Source organism: Brachyhypopomus gauderio, chromosome 7 (assembly GCF_052324685.1).
Source record: "Brachyhypopomus gauderio isolate BG-103 chromosome 7, BGAUD_0.2, whole genome shotgun sequence".
Classification (NCBI taxonomy): Eukaryota; Metazoa; Chordata; class Actinopteri; order Gymnotiformes; family Hypopomidae; genus Brachyhypopomus; species Brachyhypopomus gauderio.
In genome coordinates this window covers 19,298,765-19,320,389 of record NC_135217.1, presented here as the reverse complement: position 1 = coordinate 19,320,389, position 21,625 = coordinate 19,298,765, and the positions used below count along the sequence as shown (strand labels likewise).

Here is a 21,625-nt window from a genome sequence, read left to right as displayed (position 1 = left end):
AAAAAGTTACTAGTTCGCTCTGGCGCCAACCACAGGCGATCGATCGATCACGATATAATAATGATACTTAAATTTAGTCCATTCCCCCCCCCCCATAACAAATTACGTTCGCCACCCACTCCAGGTTCAAGTCTCACTCCAAGCGATCTTGAAGTTGCCAACCCTGAATCTGAGCTGTATAAAAATGCCGAAACAGAGTTTCCTGAAAACAGTGGGAAAATATCGCGATTTTAAATCGCAATCGCAATTTATAGATAAAAAATTGCAATTAGATTATTTTCCAAAATCGTTCAGCCCTAGTCTAAACCACTGGTTGGATTCGGAGGTTGGCGTTTTTGTCCAGGGCTGGTGGTATTGTGGTGGTGGTATGGTGATATTAGCATTAGTCACTAGAGTGGGATTCAGTCTCTCCCACTACATTATTGTTCTACCAAACTTGGTCCACACTACCATGGAGCGGAGCCATTGTTGTGTTACCCAGCTGGAGCCCAGTGTAATGGATAGCACCATAAGGCAAACGTTGTGGCTGGAATTATAGCCTGGCTTGCTGAGTTCGTGATGTATGCTGTTGGACTAGAGTTTTATTAATGTCCTTGCTTATGAACTCCACAGGACGGACGAGCTCATGTTTTTTAAAATAAGCTTTTGATCATCTTTGAGGCGTTTTACAACTGTTTCATCATGCAGTCACCTTCTCAGTCCAGCTGTGAGTTAAAGCAAAACATTATTGCCCGGTATTACAATATAACTGCACATTTGATGTCAACCTGAAACAAAAATGACACAGCGCAGAGTAGGAAGTAAGGCGGAAGGTGGGCGGGTCAGAGGAAGGTGGGCGGGTCAGAGGAAGGTGGGCGGGGCAGAGGACAATGGGTGGAGGAGAGGACGGTTGGGCCCAAGGAGATTGAAGGTTGGTACAGCTGCAGTAGAGGAGCAAGTGAGTGATCACCTTGTCTGTATAACACCTGCTCCTGCTCCTGCAACACACACTACACACACACACACACACACACACACACACACACACACACACACACACTGGCTCATGAGGCTGCAGGAAACTGAATAGATGAGCCTGAGTTTTGCTTCTCTCCTCTGCCATATGGCCACTCATCCTGCCTCCGAGCAATACTACCCCCCCACCATGACCACTCCAAGGTTTCTTTGGAGGCTGATTAACCGAACTGGGGCCCAGAAAATGATGCACAGGTATCAACGTGTTGAAGAGGTGTGTGTGTGTGTGTGTGTGTGTGTGTGTGTGTGTGTGTGTGTGTGTGTGTGTGTGTGTGTGTGTGTAGGCAGATTTGCTGAGAGGGTCTGAAGGTCTGTGGGCAATATGTAAGCTGTGTGCACAAAATAACTCTGGGGCAAGTGAAATCATCTTGCTGGTGCCTGATTGGAAAGCACTTTAATTCAGTCTGAAGAAATGGGTCTTGAGTGAACATTTGAAAGTGGTTCATTCCAACAACTGGGTGCCAACGCAGAGAAAAGTCTTGATGCTTCTATGAATCATTAAAGGACGGTGGTTGAGCTGCATGATGCTACAAGCTTGAAGGTGTATATCAGGAGTGGCCAACCTGCGGCTCTTCGCCTGGTTTCATGCGGCTCCCCAGCCGGTCCACTCTCACCTGCACTAACTGTCTGTGTCGTGGCCCGGTTACCTCGTCAAGTCTGAGGGCGACACACTGCTACATCTTCGTGGTGTGCGGTTTGTTTACAAGCCTAGCGAGCCGCTAATACTTTTAAAACTGGTGTAGTGGAAAACGTGAAACTAGCGGCATGAAGTGTCTGTGCTGTTGTGATTGTGCTTTGAGTCTCGTTGGTGAGACGCGGTTCTTCTGTCACGTTTGGAATAAACCACATACGAGGTGCAGCAAAGGCACCGCAGACGAAAGTACTACTTCAAAACTACTGACACTGTCTGTTCTCTGCTTCCTAAAGGTGAGCGCAGGTCAGTGGCGTTGTGAGTGTTGATAACGGAGTTTATCCACTTTTATACCTAGACAACAACAGTTGCGTACATAACAGAGCTCGTAGTGTGCTCCAAACGTGACAAAGTCCTAAAGCATATCACGCCTTATGTTTATATCAAAGTTTGTTTTTTACTTAATTTGTGTCCATTTTACACCCCCCCCCCCACTAATAATTTACATTCCCCCATCCCACCCCCTCACCCACCTCAACAATTTATAATCACCACCCCCGCCCCCCCACCCCCGCCAACAATAAAAAAAAAAGTGATCTTTGCAACCCTGGTGATATTCAAGCGTGCTCATGTATGATGTGGTTTTTGTTTATTGTAGGTAAAGGTCAGAGTTTTTACCCTGATTACGAGCAGCTCCAGGGTGGTGGAGTGACACCCAGGGTGACCTGGGAGTGATCTGGGAAAGTTTAGGAGGGTTGAAGACCAGCTGTGCTGTAGCATTCTGGATCAGTTGCAAGGGCCTGATGGTGCACACAGTAGTGTAGTGTCACCGGTCACACAGGACGACCCACCAGGAGTGAGTTGTAGTGTCACCGGTCACACAGGACGACCAACCAGGAGTGAGTTGTAGTGTCACCGGTCACACAGGACGACCCACCAGGAGTGAGTTGTAGTCGTAGTGTCACTGGTCACACAGGACGACCCACCAGGAGTGAGTTGTAGTTGTAGTGTCACCGGTCATACAGGACGACCCACCAGGAGTGAGGTGTAGTGTCACCGGTCACACAGGACGACCCACCAGGAGTGAGTTGTAGTGTCACCGGTCACACAGGACGACCCACCAGGAGTGAGTTGTAGTGTCACCGGTCACACAGGACGACCCACCAGGAGTGAGTTGTAGTGTCATCGGTCACACAGGACGACCCACCAGGAGTGAGTTGTAGTGTCACCGGTCACACAGGACGACCCACCAGGAGTGAGTTGTAGTGTCACCGGTCACACAGGACGACCCACCAGGAGTGAGTTGTAGTGTCACCGGTCACACAGGACGACCCACCAGGAGTGAGTTGTAGTGTCACCGGTCACACAGGACGACCCACCAGGAGTGAGTTGTAGTGTCACCGGTTACACAGGACGACCCACCAGGAGTGAGTTGGAGTTGTAGTGTCACCGGTCACACAGGACGACCCACCAGGAGTGAGTTGTAGCTGTAGTGTAGTGTCACCGGTCACACAGGATGACCCACCAGGAGTGAGTTGTAGCTGTAGTGTAGTGTCACTTGTCACACAGGAATACCCACCAGGAGTGAGTTGTAGCTGTAGTGTAGTGTCACTTGTCACACAGGAAGACCCACCAGGAGTGAGTTGTAGCTGTAGTGTAGTGTCATTTGTCACACAGTAAGACCCACCAGGAGTGAGTTGTAGCTGTAGTGTAGTGTCACTGGTGGACGAGTTCATGTGTGCATCTGAAAGGCAGACGGCCGAGGTCTTTCGCGGTGGTTCTGTGCTGAGTCGGCACTGTGGTTCTATGTTGTGTTGGGGCTGGGACTACAGCTCGCAGTAGTCACTGCCGTGGTCTCGACTGCATGCCATGGCAACGAGTCTGAACAATACTGAGCACTTGAAGGCTGTGAGAGATCAGAGAGCGGGAGAGTGGGTGCAGGAGAGGCCCAGAAGAGCGGGCAGGGGAGGGGCCGGCTGTAAGGGGGAGGGGCCGGCTGTAAGGGGGAGGGGAAGCTGGGCCCTGGGGCTTTAGTAATGCTAATGGTGGCATCTCGCAGGACGTCCCGTGTGTTTGGGCTTTTCAAATGAGCTGAATGGAAGGAACTGTTAACTTGCATGATCTAATGAGCCTGTGTTGTTCTCTCATGCAAATGTTGCCATGGCCATTTTTAGCTCGGAGGAAGAGACGTGCCAACCCATGTGGTCCTGTTGGACTCCTTTGTTAATTGTTTATTAAGACATCGTGTTCTGTGGAGAGTGGTGGGTTAGAAAGTAATGGACTCCTCTCTCTCTCTCTCTCTCTCTCTCTCCCTCCCTCCCCACGCACAGAGAAAGCTGCTGTAGCCAATGAAGAAGAGGTTCAGAAGGCTGACGTCTCATCAACAGGCCAAAGTGTGATTGACAAAGATGCCCTCGGACCCATGATGCTGGAGGTGGGTTTCATGTGTGCTTTTTAGGACTGTGCTGAATCCAGGGGTGAGGGCCATCATGAACCATAGGTGACGTGCTACAGACGTGCCCCAGTGCCACAGACGTGCCCCAGTGCCACAAACGTGCCCCAGTGCCACAGACGTGCCCCAGTGCTACAGACATGCCCCTGTACTGTCACTTGTGGCTTTAGAGCACTTCAGATTTCGAGCCGCTAACATCACATTCATTAGCTTTCACTGCAATGTGTGAGTTAACTGTGTCTTCTGCCTCCCGACCAGCCAGAGTGCCTGTGTGTACATACACATACATACACACACGCACGCGTGCACACACACACACACAGCTAGCCGGCTAATGTGACTGGCCCGCAGTAGTTTTTCCATCAGCTGCACAATTTCATGGTAAATTGTGAACGATTCAACACATTTCCTAACATTTGAATAAAATTTTACCTCCTTTGTCAAAACATTTTGAGGTTTTCTAAACTTCACCAGCTAGCAAACTCTCTAGATTTGTTGGAAGGTAACATTAACTGGTATAACATTTTTTTAAGTACGTCTTAAAAAACAGAACATGGTTCTGTAACGTGTAGCTAATTAGATGAGGCTGTCATGTATATGTATTTTGTGTTTGGAAAACAAGCTAATGAGCTAGCATTAAGCATTAGTCAGTTTGCTAACAAAAGTACAAAAGTCCTCATAAAGACTGACATTAATGAGGTGTGTTAAATGGGACCAATTATTAGGACTTTTGGACAGAGGTCCTTCATCATCTGTGCAAGCATCAGATGTTTAAGTGCTTCTGAATTAATAGTAGGAGGAGCCAGTTTATATATGAAGAAGTAGATGTTTGAATCTGAACATTCATTCCACGAGGTTCTACAGTTCCAAGAGTGTACAGCACATCACTTTGTTATTTGAGCTGCCGTAGCTACAACCGCCTGTGCACTGTGCTTGCCCAGCTGATGAAGGACCCGTGTCCGAAACGTCCTGTTTCTCTGGTAACTTTGTGTGCTTCGCTACAATTTATAACATCTCTACGTTTCTTACCTGGAATCTTCTTCAGAGATACACACACACACACACACACACGTACTTATCCCAAACATGCGTGACAAAATGCATAATGAAGACAAATCGTAAAGCACAGAACCAGATTTACAGACAACAGATTTACTTAAACACAAACAAAACGCACATCTTTTTGGAACACGCAGAAGTCTCGACTCGGTTGATCTGAGGTAGGAGTAGGTCGGCCACATAAAAAGGAGCTCGACCATACAGTTTTAAACAGGAAGCATTACTGTAAAGGGCATATATGAGGCAAATGTTCAGCCATTTGTTTTTGTGTTTGGCCCTATTGACATGCCAAGTTGTCAGAGGCAGAACTCTTGAGAATACATGGGCATTAGAAGCGCCTGACAGAAGACATCCGGGTCTGTGAGTCGATGAGAACACCAGAGCCGGTCTGAGAGCAACAGCAGTGTTGAGCTGAAGACCTCTGACCTCTGACCTTCCTTCACCAGGCCAGCAGCAAACTAGACGGAGAGAGAGACGGCAGGTGAAGGGGAGGCATTATTTATTATCTTCTCATGACATCATGGGTGAAGAGACCACACTTCTCATGCCTATCAGAGCTCCGAGTGCCATTCGGATATTCAGGCGTTTTCTTTCATCAGTCACCCATCTGTAGTCGGCATGTGACTTGATTTTTTTGACTGAAAATGTGGAAGTGTTAGGACATACATGGACAGTAACATCAGCAGACCACATGCAGAGCTAAATAAAGCAATTTCACTTTAGAGTTTGGATGTTTTGCTTGAACTTGAACAATTTCCATATTCTCTTCGGTGATGTGTCCTGCTTTCTGCGTAAGGCTGTAGAGCCACAACAAACAAGGCATGACTGATAAAATATGTATAAAGCCCAATGAATAAAGAATCACAAATGAATGTATGACACATTTAGACACACACTGTTGAGTATGACCAGTTTGTGGCCCCCCGACTTTGAAAAAACCTAGATGTGCCCCGTTCTAGGGTACTCTCTCTCTCTCTCTCCTCTCTCTCTCTCTCTCTCTCTCTCACACACACACACACGGCAAATTATCTGTGGACTATGGAACATTGATGCTCAAGTCTGCTGTCTGCAATCATTACTCTGTCTTCCACATAGAAATGTAGATCTGGGTTACATTCACATGATCCAGATCATTTCAAACGTGCGTACTGGAGTTCTGGTGCTCTTGCTGGTATTGATTTTGAGAGTCTGGTAGCATTTACACTGCAGTGATGTAAGTGCAGTTCACCCGATATTCCTGAACCACCTTAGTCATTTATGTGCACATGGGGTGATTGGTTAATGGTGTATTCAGAACTTGGTGGATTAGTTGTGTGTGGGGGAGGCGAGTAGGAGTGGTGTGTATGAGGGCTCCTGTTGAGGAATGGGGGATTCTGGGAGTGATCAAGTGTAGCTGTAATAAATCAGATGGTCATGCGAGTCCTCGGGCAGGCTGGGGAGGATAAATGAGAACACTGTGGCTGACGGCAGAGATCTCCCACCCTGCTGAACGCCATGTTGTCAGGATAGTATTTATAGCTCCAGAGGTCTGCTGGCACCATATTGATATGCAGCAGATGCTAAAAATATCCAGCGTGTGCTCCCTCTCTCTGACTTTTGAGGGGTGATGCTTGTTCTCTGTGGTGGGGTGGGGAAAAAGAACAACAAACACATAGCCAGAGAGTAGTGGGAGGAAATGGCCCCTCTTGACCCCAGTACTGCCCCCAGTGGTAGGGCATGTGCCCACACTTCATGGCACTGCACAGATATAGATGCCCCACCCACATGTCCACACAGCCATATAGACGAAGTGAATGCTGATCCTGGCAACAGAGCCGGTCTCCCTCTGTAGAGGAAGTCATGTGACCGTGCCCAGCTGCTGTAGGCCAGTGGCAGGCGGGGGGAGTGCGTGAGGGTGTTGGTTGTACCCAACACGTCCTGTCCCAGTCAGGGCCCAGTTCGAACCCAGCGGCACATTCTGCAGCCTGTAGTACAAGCGAGGCTTGACTAGGCCGTGCTCAGTGTGTGATGTTTGCTCACTGTGCCCTGCACACGGCCACCGCTACAGTTCTGCCTGTTCTTCCTCTCCACGGTGTGGGGGTGTATGTGTGGATGTTGTGGTTGACCAGCAGGAAGGAATATGTACTCATGCCTTCTGTTGATTTTAGCGTTTAATTGAGTCATACTGTAGCTGTAGAGAAGCTCTCTCTGCACCAGCAGTGCTTTGGAAAGCAAACATCTTTATGGTGATTTAAGAAAAAAGAAAAAGAAAGACCCTGGAGGTGTTCAGTGAGCTAGTTGACACAGTCTTGCTACTTGATGCTTAACTTGAGGCTGTGCCATCCTTCAGTTAAGTCCCTTCACTGCTGCTCCTGTGCACAGGGAAACGGGTCAAGCAGCTGTCGCACGCGTCCTGGCTCTCACACAGACGGCAGCGGCACCGAAACACTGAACGCGCCTTTTAAAATAGATCCTCGCCAGCCACTGCGGGGAGCTGCTTCACTCCTGGAGTTAATTAGCTCGTTGTGGTCGAGCTGAACTTGAAGAGGAACCTCACCGCTGGATCATTACACCCCAAACCCCACCCTGTAGTGTTCAGACCTCTCAATTAGTCCCAGAGCCTTGAATTCCTACACACACACACACACACACACACACACTTGTTATTACATGCCATTATCCCTTTCACTTAAACATATCTTGTATGTTTACGAAACGTGGTTATTGTTGGTCTCTTTCTGCACAAGCTTTGCTAATGTTCAATTTCGCTCAGTAAAATGGTAGTCGTGTGTAGATTAATAGGTCGTCTTCGCTCCGTGATTGTGAGCGTGTGCAGACGAGGCGGTAGCTGTGGCTGAAATGGTGAACGTCTTCCAGCTGGACCTGCTGAAGCTGCTGTGCTTTGCCCTCCCTCTCGCAGGCCTTGGATGGCTTCTTCTTTGTGGTGAACATGGAGGGGAACGTGGTGTTTGTGTCGGAGAACGTGCACCAGTACCTGCGCTACAACCAGGAGGAGCTGATGAACACCAGCGTCTACAGCATCCTGCATGTCGGCGATCACGCCGAGTTCATCAAGAACCTGCTCCCCAAATCGCTGGGTAAGTCCGCAGACCCTGCCTGCCCTCGGTGACGGTCCCTCTGCTCAAGACGACAAACGGACTTGGGAGTAAACCAGTTTGGGGCGTTGGGGTGTCGAGGAAATTGAAGCTTGTTTGTTTATTTGTTTATCAATGAGGCATAAATGGGTATCATATGAATGTTCCTTCAAAACAACAATTACAGTATTCAGCGTTAGTTTTCAAACGGTAGTGTACACCCTCAGCAGAGCAGGACTGGGGTAGGAAATGAATCAAAACGCCACAACCACAAACCTAATTTGGCAGAACTCCATTATGGCATCTACTCGTGCTCAGGAGACGTCTATGCCCAAGCAGCCCAAGTCAGTTCCACTTCCTGCTTTCTTAGCTGCCCGAGCCGTTTCCCTCATTCACACAAACAGGCTTTTTCTTGAGTCTTCCGTGACTGTTGGACTAATATTCCTTTTAATTCTGGATTTGATAGATGGTGCATTATGTATAGTGAACTACTGTACTGTATAGTTCTTGTCTGCTGCACATGTAAATGTGGTACAGTGCCGCACCAAAAGTTGCTTCATGCTCCGTTTTAACTAAGTGGTAGTTTCTTCCATAGTTTCTGTAAACCCCGGCTGGTTTGTAAACATTTAGAGGTGCGTTTGTAAGGAGTGGAGCTTGTTTCCTTTGTGCCATGTCCTCCGTTTCGAGGCTGAGGGACATGGACTGTGAGAAGGGCTTTTCACATCACTGAGAGTGTCTTCTGACATCTGAGCTCTCCTGATGGGTCATAGCACAAACATCCTCTCAGTGCTGCTAGCTAGTACAAGACCAGGCCTACAGAATGAACACGGTCATCATCACAGTGTAAACCTTGTTATAAATCCGGGTGTTTTTACACTAGGGGAGAAACATTAGCAAAGATGTTTGTGTAAAAACAATAATGATAAAATAAAAAAGAGCAATTTGTGGATCTATTCCTGTATTCTACACATGTTCTCATAGGGGGCGTGTTCTCTCATAGGGGGCGTGTTCTCTCATAGGGGGCGTGTTCTCATAGGGGGCGTGTTCTCATAGGGGGCGTGTTCTAGGACTACACGTGTTCTCTCATAGGGGGCGTGTTCTAGGACTACACGTGTTCTCTCATAGGGGGCGTGTTCTAGGACTCCACGTGTTCTCTCATAGGGGGCGTGTTCTAGGACTCTACACATGTTCTCATAGGGGGCGTGTTCTAGGACTCTACACATGTTCTCATAGGGGGCGTGTTCTAGGACTACACGCGTTCTTTCATAGGGGGCGTGTTCTAGGACTCCACGTGTTCTCTCATAGGGGGCGTGTTCTAGGACTACACATGTTCTCTCATAGGGGGCGTGTTCTAGGACTACACGTGTTCTCTCATAGGGGGCGTGTTCTAGGACTACACGTGTTCTCTCATAGGGGGCGTGTTCTAGGACTCTACACGTGTTCTCTCATAGGGGGCGTGTTCTAGGACTCTACACGTGTTCTCTCATAGGGGGCGTGTTCTAGGACTCCACACGTGTTCTCTCATGGTGGGGGGGGGGGGGGGTGTTCTAGAACCACACGTGTTCCAGGGTTCTAAAAGTGTTCCAGCACATTGAGCAGTGGGAGTTCTCACGTGTCCCCACGTGGCTGTGCTCCCCCCAGTGAACGGCGTGCCATGGTCCAGCGAGGGCTCGAGGCGGAGCAGCCACACCTTCAACTGCCGCATGCTGGTCAACCCCCACGTGGAGCTGGAGGAGGAGGCGGCCACGCAGGAGGCGCAGCAGAAATACGAGACCATGCAGTGCTTCGCCGTCTCCGAGCCAAAGTCCATCAAAGAGGAGGGCGAGGGTAAGCTCCTCCCACACCCACGACTCCGCCTCCGCCGATCACCACCCGACACCCGGCTGCCGCGCTATCTGCGCGTCCATTAAGACGAACGAACCACGAGGGCGCCGCGCCTCTAAATACAGTCAGAAAGGGAAACGAGTACAAACGGAATTCACTTTCTTCAGGCGTTCATTGTTCAGCCACTAATCTGCAGCCCGCGGTAATCCAGCCTGCTGTAATAAGCGCACACACGATGGTAATCTGCAGTAAGGGGAGAGCGCGGCGAGGGCGTGGCCTGCAGAGCGCGGCGGGGGCGTGGCCTGCTCATGCCGCCTCCCCTCCGACACGCTTTAATCCGTCAGTCATCCCCTCCGTTCAGCGCTCCAGTCAGCCAGAGTTCAGGATCTACATGGACCCCATTGAATTGGCTTTGGTTTCAGCCCTTCGGGGGGGGGGGGGTGTACGTGTGTGTGTGTGTGTGTGTGGGGGGAGGGGGCTTTTCTAACCAGGTTTCTGTGGAAGCAGTCCAGTGTGCAGATTTGCCACACCAACACACAGTTCAAAGGTCACATTTTATCATTTCGCTTGTCCTCGTGTTGGTGTGTCCCAAGCCCAGAGGTCTCTCTCACATCATAACGCACCTCCCACAATGCACCACTCCAGTTCTGCCTATTGATCTGAGGTTAAATCGGTGTTTTGTTTGTTTAACTGTTGAACATCCCCCTCTCTAGATCTCCAGTCTTGTCTGATCTGTGTCGCTCGTCGTGTTCCCATGAAGGAACGCCCCATGCTCCCCACACACGAGAGCTTCACCACCAGACAAGATCTCCAAGGTAACCATGTCAGCGCTGTCCACACACACACACACACCACGCTTAGTCACTTCACAGCCCTGGTGAATCTGCACACACAGCCACCCAGTTAAAAACTGCAGTAGCAGAAAAAAAAAGACTTCAGCTAACGAGTAGATTTGGCAGCCTGAGTAACAGTGCAAGCAGCAGAATATGACGAGGGCTGCAGACTGAAGACGCTTTTCCTCACTCGTTCCCCGAGGAACCTGAGAGGGGATCGGCCTCCACGTCAGCACAAAGCATCCGTCACAGCTCATAGCTTCAGTACCTATCGGGAGATGGAGAAGCAGGATTGTGAATGTTACTGGCAGGGAGACTTCATGTCGCTCGTCAGTGTGGTGATGCTGTAACTGTGTGTGTGTGTGTGTGTGTGTGTGTGTGTGTGTGTGTGTGTGTGTGTGTGTGTGTGTGTGTGTGTGTGTGTGTGTGTGTGTGTGTGTGTGTGTGTGTGTGTGTAGGGAAGATCACCTCCCTGGACACCAGTCTCCTGCGGGCGTCTATGAAGCCCGGCTGGGAGGACCTGGTACGCCGGTGCATCCAGCGCTTTCACCTCCAGAATGACGGAGACATCTCTTACGCCAAGAGACACCAGCAAGAGGGTGATTTACACGGGGCCTTTACACTTTACACTGGGACTTTACACGGGGCCTTTACACTTCTCACATCACTGAAGACAAATGCCCAGGAACTCTGGCAAATCATACGACGCACATGGCACACGCACACTTAGTCACCCCCTGCTATGAGAATCCTGACCAATCACAGATGGTCGGGGTTCTGGGGGTGTTTGCGTCATGCTAATGATTCAATTGTAAATGATTCTTGTCAACAAAATAATGTAGCTGATCTTTAATGATTAATGATTATAAAATAATAATGCGTGCAGATCTTTATCGATTGCGATGTAGCAATTATAAAGTAATAATGTTATAATGCTGGCAGATATTTATTGATTACGATTTTACGATTATAAAAAAATGTAATAAATTAATGCTGGCCAATCTTTAACGATTATAAAGTACTAATGTAATAAATTAATCCTGGCAGCATGCATTGATGGAAATGCAAAAATGTAAAACATTACTTTATTACTACCTGTGATGTACAGAAGTATTTAACATGAGGGTTTGGTTGGACATGGTGGATTATGTGTGTATGTGACACCAGGCAGTATTAAACTGGTGTGTGTGTGTGTGTGTGTGTGTGTGTGTGTGTGTGTGTGTGTGTGTGTAGTTCTCAGACACGGCCAGGCATTCAGTCCCGTGTATCGCTTCTCCCTGGCTGACGGCACCATTGTGTCTGCTCATACCAAGAGCAAACTGGTTCGCTCACCTGCTACCAACGAACCACAGCTTTACATGTCTCTACACATCCTCCAGAGGTACTGTGTGTGTGTGTGTGTGTGTGTGTGTGTGTGTGTGTGTTTGGGGAGACAATTCATCTCCTAATCCCCCATTTAATGCATTGTAATAAAATTTAGCACAGGTGATCAAATTTAGTGCAGGTGGCAAAATTCATGTCTTCTGGTCTTTAGAATGTGAGTGTAACTACAGGTGTTTCCTCCTCCTGTTACCTGCCCACTGCAGTCCCCTTTAGAATACACCACTCTGAGTGTAACTACAGGTGTTACCTCCTCCTGTTACCTGCCCACTGCAGTCCCCTTTAGAATACACCACTCTGAGTGTAACTACAGGTGTTTCCTCCTCCTGTTACCTGCCCACTGCAGTCCCCTTTAGAATACACCACTCTGAGTGTAACTACAGGTGTTTCCTCCTCCTGTTACCTGCCCACTGCAGTCCTCTTTAGAATACACCACTCTGAGTGTAACTACAGGTGTTTCCTCCTCCTGTTACCTGCCCACTGCAGTCCCCTTTAGTATACACCACTCTGAGTGTAACTACAGGTGTTTCCTCCTCCTGTTACCTGCCCACTGCAGTCCTCTTTAGAATACACCACTCTGAGTGTAACTACAGGTGTTTCCTCCTCCTGTTACCTGCCCACTGCAGTCCCCTTTAGAATACACCACTCTGAGTGTAACTACAGGTGTTTCCTCCTCCTGTTACCTGCCCACTGCAGTCCCCTTTAGAATACACCACTCTGAGTGTAACTACAGGTGTTTCCTCCTCCTGTTACCTGCCCACTGCAGTCCCCTTTAGAATACACCACTCTGAGTGTAACTACAGGTGTTTCCTCCTCCTGTTACCTGCCCACTGCAGTCCCCTTTAGAATACACCACTCTGAGTGTAACTACAGGTGTTTCCTCCTCCTGTTACCTGCCCACTGTAGTCCCCTTTAGAATACACCACTCTGAGTGTAACTACAGGTGTTACCTCCTCCTGTTACCTGCCCACTGCAGTCCCCTTTAGAATACACCACTCTGAGTGTAACTACAGGTGTTACCTCCTCCTGTTACCTGCCCACTGCAGTCCCCTTTAGTATACACCACTCTGAGTACTCTGAGCAGGTGTCCTGCTCTCACTGCATTTGTGTAGGATTCCCACAGTGTGAGGCGAGCAGCAGTGTGTTAGGCGAGTGTTTTCACATTACCAGTACCCTAAACACACACCTTTCTCTGCCTCTCACCTCTGCACACGCAGAACAAAAACATCTTTGCGTTTGAGTTTATCCCAGGCTGTGAGGGCATCAGTGAGATTTATACTGAGGGCAAATGGTCTTCCTGCCCTCCCCACTGCCCTCATCAGCCAGGGGAGCCCGTGATTGGCTGAGAGTATTCGCTCTCGTCCTCATCCTCCTGTGCTCTATCTGGCTGGATTGAAGCCATTCCTCTAATTCCACTGTAACCTTTTTTTTTTTGTACTGAATATATTTTTTCTCACGTGTTTACTGCATTGAGGTCCTGTAAAAGGTTGTATTCGGTAGTATTACTGGGGTTGTGGTTGGGTCAGGACACCGCAGCTCCGTCTGCTGTGTTGTGTGTTGATGTCGTGTGTGTGTGTGTGTGTGTGTGTGTGTGTGTGTGTGTGTTGATGTCGTGTGTGTGTGTGTGTGTAGACATGTTGAGCTGTTTGCCACTGGTTCACGTTTGTGACAGTGTTAGATGTTGCTGTAGATGTAATACATTTGTGTGCACAGTTATGTAATGATTGTTTACATGGGTTTGTGGTACCAGTGTTTAAGTAACTTTCTTCTGTGTGTCTCTCTTATACTGTGTGTGTGTGGAGCAGGGAGCAGAACGTCTGTGGTATGACCCCTGACCTGGGCAAACCTATGAATCCAGTGACCTCCATGACCTCTCCCAGCCCGGGCGGTTCCACAGGTGTTTCCCAGGGCCAAGACACCACGGTCAGCAGCAACACGCCCACCTTCCCCTCCCCTGGAGGCCCCAAGGAGCCTGGTGCGGTGGGCCCCGTGCAGGCCTACCGCTTCGGGTGTCCCGGGCCCATGGGTCACATGGGGCCCATGCAGGCGACCACGCCGCAAGCCAGCGGCTACCCCCTAAAGATGAGCAGCCCTTCACAGGGCAGCCCGGGCATGCTGTCGCCACGGCACCGAGCCAGCCCCGGGACGGCCGCCTCTCCGCGCCTGCCCCCGCCCCACTTCTCCCCCGCCAACAACCCCCTGCACTCGCCCGCGCCCGCCGGCCCGAGCGGAGGGGCGGGCGGCCCGGTGGGCGGGTACACGAGCAGCTCCCTCAGTGCCCTCCAGGCCTTGAGCGAATGTCACGGCGTGTGTCTGAGCCAGGCGCTGGGCTCCCCCGACAGGAAGCTGGCGTCTCCGGCTGCGGGCGTCAGCCCCCATCTGCTGCACAAGCTGGGTGGGCCCGAGTCGTTCGGAGAGCAGCAGGCCGGGCCGGAGCCGGCCGGCGCCGGGCAGGGCGACGGAAGGGAGCGGCAGCGGGACGAGAAGGGCCAGTTCGGGCCCGCCGACCCCAACGACCCCCAGAGCAGGCTTCACGACAACAAGGGCCACACCAAGCTGCTCCAGCTCCTCACCACAAAGACGGAGCCCGCGGAGACGTCCTCCCCCCCCGCTGGGGCCGGGGGCGGAGCCCGGCTGCAAGGACCCCGCCCGGCATGGTGCTTCAGGGGGGGGCGGCCACCCACGCCTCCTCCCTCAAAGAGAAGCATAAAATCCTCCACAGACTTCTTCAGAACAGCACCTCGCCTGTGGACCTGGCCAAACTTACGGCAGAAGCCACAGGGAAGGAGGTGAATCAAGACGGCTCGGCGGGAGGGGCCGCCACGTCCGACATGACCAAACAGGAGCCGGCCAGTCCCAAGAAGAAGGACAACGCTCTTCTGCGCTACCTGTTGGACAAAGACGACAACACGCTTAAGGACAAAAGTATCAAAATGGAGCCGGGCGAGGTCAAGATAGAAGGGACCAAGATGGCCAGCGTGAAGATCGAAAGAACAGATGCCGGCTACGAGCGGGCGGAACAGGTGAGTCGGGATCGGTGGAGACGGCGTGGGTGGGCGGGGACGAGGTGGAGCGGGCGGAGCCGTGGTGTACTGGCAGGTTAAGTCAGGTGCTTTCCAGAGCAAGAACTGTGTTTTAACTTTTGACCTGTTTGGAACGTTCTCACAGATCCAGATGCTTCCTCGTAATGGGGGACGCACACCTTGAGCGTGACGGGGTTTGTGGGTAGACCGTAGTATGGCATTTCTAAGTCTGTGTAATGACTTGTGAAGGTCCAGCTCAAGGCAGACTGGCAGAGGTGTGGTGGTGGTACTGGTCCTGCTCTGATGGCCTCTGGGGCCAGTATGTCGGGATCTTCATGTATCATAAAGCAATCAGTATCATACATACAGGAATGTTAATGATAAACTGCCTTTCAGTGGATGCTGTTTGCTTTATTACACACACACACACACACACACACACACACACACACAAACGTGTGTACATATTATACATACTGGTAGTCTCTCAGAAACTTTTTTCATTGAATGCGTTTTTCTGTCTCTGTTCTTCTCCACTATTCCCCATCTCTTCTCTCTCTCTCTCTCTCTCTCTCTCTTTCTTTTTCTCTGTATTTCTGCTAAAGTAGAACAGACAGCAGATGTATCTGGCCAATGGAGACCCAGATACAGCAGGGATATAAATGACTCGGTGGGCTAGAGATAATGGGGGAGAGGGAGGAGGAGGAAGGAGGTATACTCTAAAAAATAAATATGTAAGAGTAAGAAATATGTAAGTCATTTCCCTGGTACACTTGGCATCCTATGTGGCCACACAGCTAGCACTAGCTCCCCAGCCCTGGTACTGGTCGGCCCAGAGCCCCAGCCCTGGTACTGGTCGGCCCGGAGCTCCAGCCCTGGTACTGGTCGGCCCCGGAGCTCCAGCCCTGGTACTGGTCGGGCCCGGAGCTCCAGCCATGGTACTGGTCGGCCCAGAGCCCCAGCCCTGGTACTGGTTGGCCCAGAGCCCCAGCCCTGGTACTGGTCGGGCCCAGAGCCCCAGCCCTGGTACTGGTCGGCCCAGAGCCCCAGGGTTGGTCCCCACCTGCTACGCTGCCTTTGAGGCAGAGCTAGCAGTTCTGTTTCCTTGTAGGCTTTTCCACCTGTAGGGTGACGAATTGGTAAAGCAAATACATCTGTACATTTTAATAATAATAGTAATAAACAGTATATTAGTGAGATGTCCTCCGATCATGACGGTCACACACTGACCAGCCCGGTGTGTGTCCCTCACCCGCCCCGCCCCACTACGGGGAAGGCAGAGACCACGGCAGGCCTTGAACCCAGCTTTTCCAGCTGGCAAAACCTGCACTCTAGCCCGCGGACCGAAGTGCCATCTCACCAGCACGGCGGCCAGAACACACACGGCCCCTCCCCTCCCCCTGCCGGTGCCGCTCACACCTGCTGTAGTGCCCTCGCTGCCCCGCCGGTCCCTGGAAAACCCCCAGAGTTCCGTGTCTGTTGTCTGCAGCCGGAAACGCAGCAATACCCAGAATTCAGCAGCGTTCCCAGTAAAGCTCTTCTCCTGACAACACCTTCTTCCACTGATTTTCATTAGTATCTTATCTGGAGTAAGTGTGTTCGGACCTGAGAAACGCTCTTACGTCGTGCTGTCCCTCAGGAGTTAATGACACGCTCTGAATTACTCTCACATCGGGAGCGTTTCCTGCTGTTTTGTGGCTGTTTTATTTTAATTTTTTATTTATTATTATTATTTAATTATTATTTTCTACCTTAGTTCTCTTACATAACGTGGTCCTCCAGCCCACAGGGGGCGACAAACACCTCCTGTAGCCCTGGGCTGTGTGTGCTCTCTAGTTTACTGCTAGCCTCGCCCAAGACTGGTGCTAAACAGCTGGGGACCTGCTGCTGAACCTCCTGCGTGGCCTTTACACAGGAGCGTTGGGTCAGGTGTCCCGTCTTGCAGCCTAATCTGTAGCGTGCGTGTCGACGTGAGCAGGGAATGAGGGTGAGATCTAAAACTACAGGAGGGGGAAGATCTATGCAATCACACGTACATACATGCAAATGTGTGCGCACACACGTCTGCTGAGTGATGATTGGCTGGCTGGCAGCACACAGTGGCAGCATGACATGAACAGAAGCAGAGATGTGTGACAAAGGTCAAAGCCAAACACGACGGCCTTCTCCTCACAGACCTTTAGAGCTGTGTGAGCGTTTTCCACCGACTACGGGTCATAGCTGTGCTCGTGCGTTTCCTTTGTTGTGACTGAAAATGAACAGGACCGTTTCCTGCTGTTATATTTAACTGGCCTCTAGTCTTTGACTACATGACTACAAATAATACACATTATTAAATAATACAGGTTCATTAATTTGGTGTTAATGCCAGGCTGCCTAAATCAGCCTTTCAACTGCTTTGTCATACGTTACATGACAAGTTTGCAAGACATGGAGTAAGCTGTTAGCCTTTCCAAGGCATTCTCTCTCTCTCTCTCTCTCTCTCCTCTCTCTCCTCTCTCTCATCCTCTCTCTCTCTCTCTCTCTCTCTCCTCTCCTCTCTCTCTCTCTCTCTCTCTCTCTCTCTCTCTCTCTCTCATCTCTCTCTCTCACACACACTACACACACGGCAAATTATCTCTTTTACTCTGTGCTGTTACATCCTCTCTCTCCTCCTTCACTGTCTCTGTCTCTCTCTCTCTCTCTCTCTCTCTCTCACTCTTTTACTCTGTGCTGTTACATCCTCTCTCCTTCACCGTCTCTCTCTCTCTCTGTGTCTCTCTCTCTTCACCTATCCCTCTGACTCTTCCTCTTTTCTCTTTCTCCTGCATTATTGATGAGTTAGGGAGTCCAAGGGAGGCTTCCTTGTTCTTACTGTGACCACGGTCATGCAGCTAAAGAAGCTGTGTTAACTCTGTACTGTGTTCTGCTCTGGGTTAACTCGGTACTGTGTTCTGGGTTAACTCGGTACTGTGTTCTGGGTTAACTCGGTACTGTGTTCTGGGTTAACTCGGTACTGTGTTCTGGGTTAACTCGGTACTGTGTTCAGCTCTGCTTTGTTGCTCATGGTCAGCTGTGAACACACCGGTCAGCAGTCACAGCGTCTGATGTCAGACCTTCTCTGTTCGTCAGCGTCTCTCGTTATAAACAGTAACCCCTCCCCCCCTCTCCAAAACCCCGCCCTCAACCCCCCCTCTGGATGTACAGCCTCCCTGAGTAAAGCACTGGACACTGGCCTGATCACTCAGCTGGGAGGGGGCACAGTTCATCTTACTGATCCCATAACTCCCATTTCCTCTGGAATGTCTCTAACTGGGAGCTGTGGGGAGACCTGCAGCCCAGATGTACACACTGCTGTACAGGCAACAGTGTGAAGATAACCCCACGTGGTTTATCACCCACACATCAGCACTGCTGCCAGAGTCTTCAGGTCAGAAAGCCACGGAGTAGACCTGTTCCCACACCGCACACAGAGGCCAGCGTACCACACACCTCTCCTCACACCGCCCGCTGACGGAGGGCTTCGTGGCATCTCTCTGAGCAGGTTTGCTGCCCCGCACACGCGTGTGGAGGAGAGAGAGAGAGAGAGATAGAGAGAGAGAGAGAGAGAGAGAGAGAGAGAGAGGACAGGCAGGGCGGAGGACTGTTGGAGAGGGATCTGGAGAGAGGGCTGGTGGAGCAGAGAAGTAGAGGAGAGAGGGAAAGAGGGAGGGACGCTAACCAATCAGCAGCGTGTGTGTGTGTACACACCAGCACTGACCTCATTAAGTAGCTTCTTCTCTTTTCACAGCCTGAGCATGTGCATCCCATTCCCTACGCAAACACACACACACACACACACACACACACACACACACACACACACGACCAGAGAGAGAGCACGAGTGTGTGAGGTGAGCAAGCAAGCAGTGGAGATGGAGAGAGAGAGGGGGGAGGGGCCAAAGACGTCACAGGGAGGGAGGGAGGGAGTGTGGGATGGATGACGGATGGAGGGAGGGAGGGGCTGGGAGGGAGGGAGTGCAGCGCTGTTGTATTCTTCTCTGCTCTTATTTCCTTCTTCACGTGCACACTCCACTTCCTGTAGACGCTCGATTTTCAAATACTAGATTCAAGGAAATAAAACAGTCACACAAAGTCACCCCTGTAATTTGAATGCTTTCTTGGGGGGTCTGCCTTCTTACGAAAGACACCAGCGCACTGAATCCTAATAGTGCAACTGAAAAGTTTGTTTGGGATGAGCAAATCAGGTGAAATATCAGCCTTCCCAATCACACAGTGACATACTGCAGCACTGAGAGTGTCTCCTTCAGGATCCGTGTTTATAGTTCATGAATCTGTGCTTCTGACCGCTCTATTCATTTAACCGTAATGTAATAGAGATGTCACGTGTGCTGCCCCCTCATGGCACACCTATGGACATTACATGTGTTTATATAAATATTTCTGTTGTCCTGACTGTGGTTGCTGTATATTCTCTTATCATTTCAACTCAGTTATAATCCCCCAGTGTGCATGATCTACTATAGCTGGACCATGTATACTTTATTCATTTATTTGATGGAGGGTTCGTAGGACGTCTTCGTGTTGCTGGCAGGGATTAGTGTGTGTTTACTGCTGCGGTACTGGTCCCTGTAGGTAAAGTCCAGTTAAGCCTCGACCACAGCGCTGAGAACCCGTCCGTTTGAGCTCTTCTTCTACTTCCACTGTTTACATATAGAAGGTTTGGGGGGGGGGGGGGGGGGGGGGTCCAGAGTAAACACATGGTGTGTGTCTTACATTCAAGCTGTATTTTGACCTGTGTGTGCGTCCGCTTTCCAAATATCTTGCGTTCAAAGAGATAGACACAGTCTGCTGTGCTTGGCTTTAAAAAGGTAACAAGTCTGTTGCAAAAGGACTAGTCTTCAGCTACCTTTATCTCCATGTGAAGAGTGGCCTAGATTCCTGTGTGTGTGGGGTGGGGCGAGGTGGTGTGTGTGTGTGTGTGTGTGTGTGTGTGTGGGGGGGGGGGGGGTGTATTCTGGCTGGCAGGCGAGGCAAGCACAGCACAGTCTTCAGTGGTCCCTGTGGTGAGCTGTGGATCTGAGGGCTCCCGCCCTCTTTCCCATGTGGCCGTGGCTGGTACTGCAGGGTGCTGTGTGCCCGTGTGCAGGGTGCTGTGTGCAGGGGTGCTGTGTGCAGGGTGCTGTGGTGCCCGTGTGCAGGGTGCTGTGTGCAGGGTGCTGTGTGCAGGGTGCTGTGTGCAGGGTGCTGTGTGCAGGGTGCTGTGTGCAGGGTGCTGTGTGCCCGTGTGCAGGGTGCTGTGTGCAGGGTGCTGTGTGCCCGTGTGCAGGGTGCTTGTGTGCCCGTGTGCAGGGTGCTGTGTGCCCGTGTGCAGGGTGCTGTGTGCCCGTGTGCAGGGTGCTGTGTGCCCGTGTGCAGGGTGCTGTGTGCCCGTGTGCAGGGTGCTGTGTGCCCGTGTGCAGGGTGCTGTGTGCCTGTGTGCCCGTGTGCAGGGTGCTGTGTGCCCGTGTGCTGTGTGCCGTGTGCAGGGTGCTGTGTGCCGGTGTGCAGGGTGCTGTGTGGCCCGTGTGCAGGGTGCTGTGTGCCGGTGCTTTTAATGAGGACTCTGTCACGTGGGGCAATTGTGCTTGTTCACTGCTTAGCCTGCATTTCCAAGTCAGCTGAATTCATCATTTATTGTTACAGGGTTGCAACTGCACAATGAGCATGTCATCAGTTGGCCTGTATAAACGTATTTGTGTGTGTGTGTGTGTGTGTGTGTGTGTGTGTGTGTGTGTGTGTGTGTGTGTGTGCGTGTGCGTGCACAGTCGAGTGAGCTGGACGATATTCTGGATGACCTGCAGAGCCCAGCCAGGTCTGTTCTCGGAGTCTCGGCCCGTATCTCTGCCCACTGCCATGGACAAGCAGGCCATCATCAACGACATCCTCCAGATCACGGGAGAGGGAGGGGCTAACGTAGGGCCACAGCAGAGAGTGCTGCCTGCCATGGCACAGCAGAGTGAGTCCCCACACACACACACCTCCGCTCACTGAGAACTAACACACACAGTCCAGGCTTGTTGTGCTGGATGAGCTACACCTGCTTGTAACACCAAACAAACCCCAGCGCTGTATTGAGAACTGGACAGAATCATGTAGCAGTAATCTCAGGTATCACACCCACACATTGGCATTCCTGCCATGTGACTTCAGATCTCATACTGAAGCAAGAGATTACTCACACACACACACACATGCACATACACACGCACCACACTTACACAAACACACACATATATATGCACACGCACACACACACATGCACATACGCACGCACACACTTACACACAACGCACACATGCATGCACGCACATACA

At 50.8% G+C, this 21,625-nt stretch overlaps 1 protein-coding gene across 1 annotated transcript in view; it reads left to right on the top strand.

Annotated features, from left to right (window-relative positions):
• The window catches only part of ncoa2 (nuclear receptor coactivator 2), a 64,976-nt gene that overhangs the window by 28,502 nt on the left and 14,849 nt on the right, over positions 1 to 21,625 (top strand). The window contains 11 exon segments of the mRNA XM_077012358.1: positions 3,976 to 4,079; positions 8,056 to 8,233; positions 9,872 to 10,057; positions 10,768 to 10,869; positions 11,346 to 11,486; positions 12,121 to 12,268; positions 14,073 to 14,892; positions 14,894 to 14,916; positions 14,918 to 15,290; positions 21,077 to 21,111; positions 21,113 to 21,285. Of these exon segments, the coding sequence (XP_076868473.1) occupies positions 3,976 to 4,079; positions 8,056 to 8,233; positions 9,872 to 10,057; positions 10,768 to 10,869; positions 11,346 to 11,486; positions 12,121 to 12,268; positions 14,073 to 14,892; positions 14,894 to 14,916; positions 14,918 to 15,290; positions 21,077 to 21,111; positions 21,113 to 21,285 (2,283 nt within the window).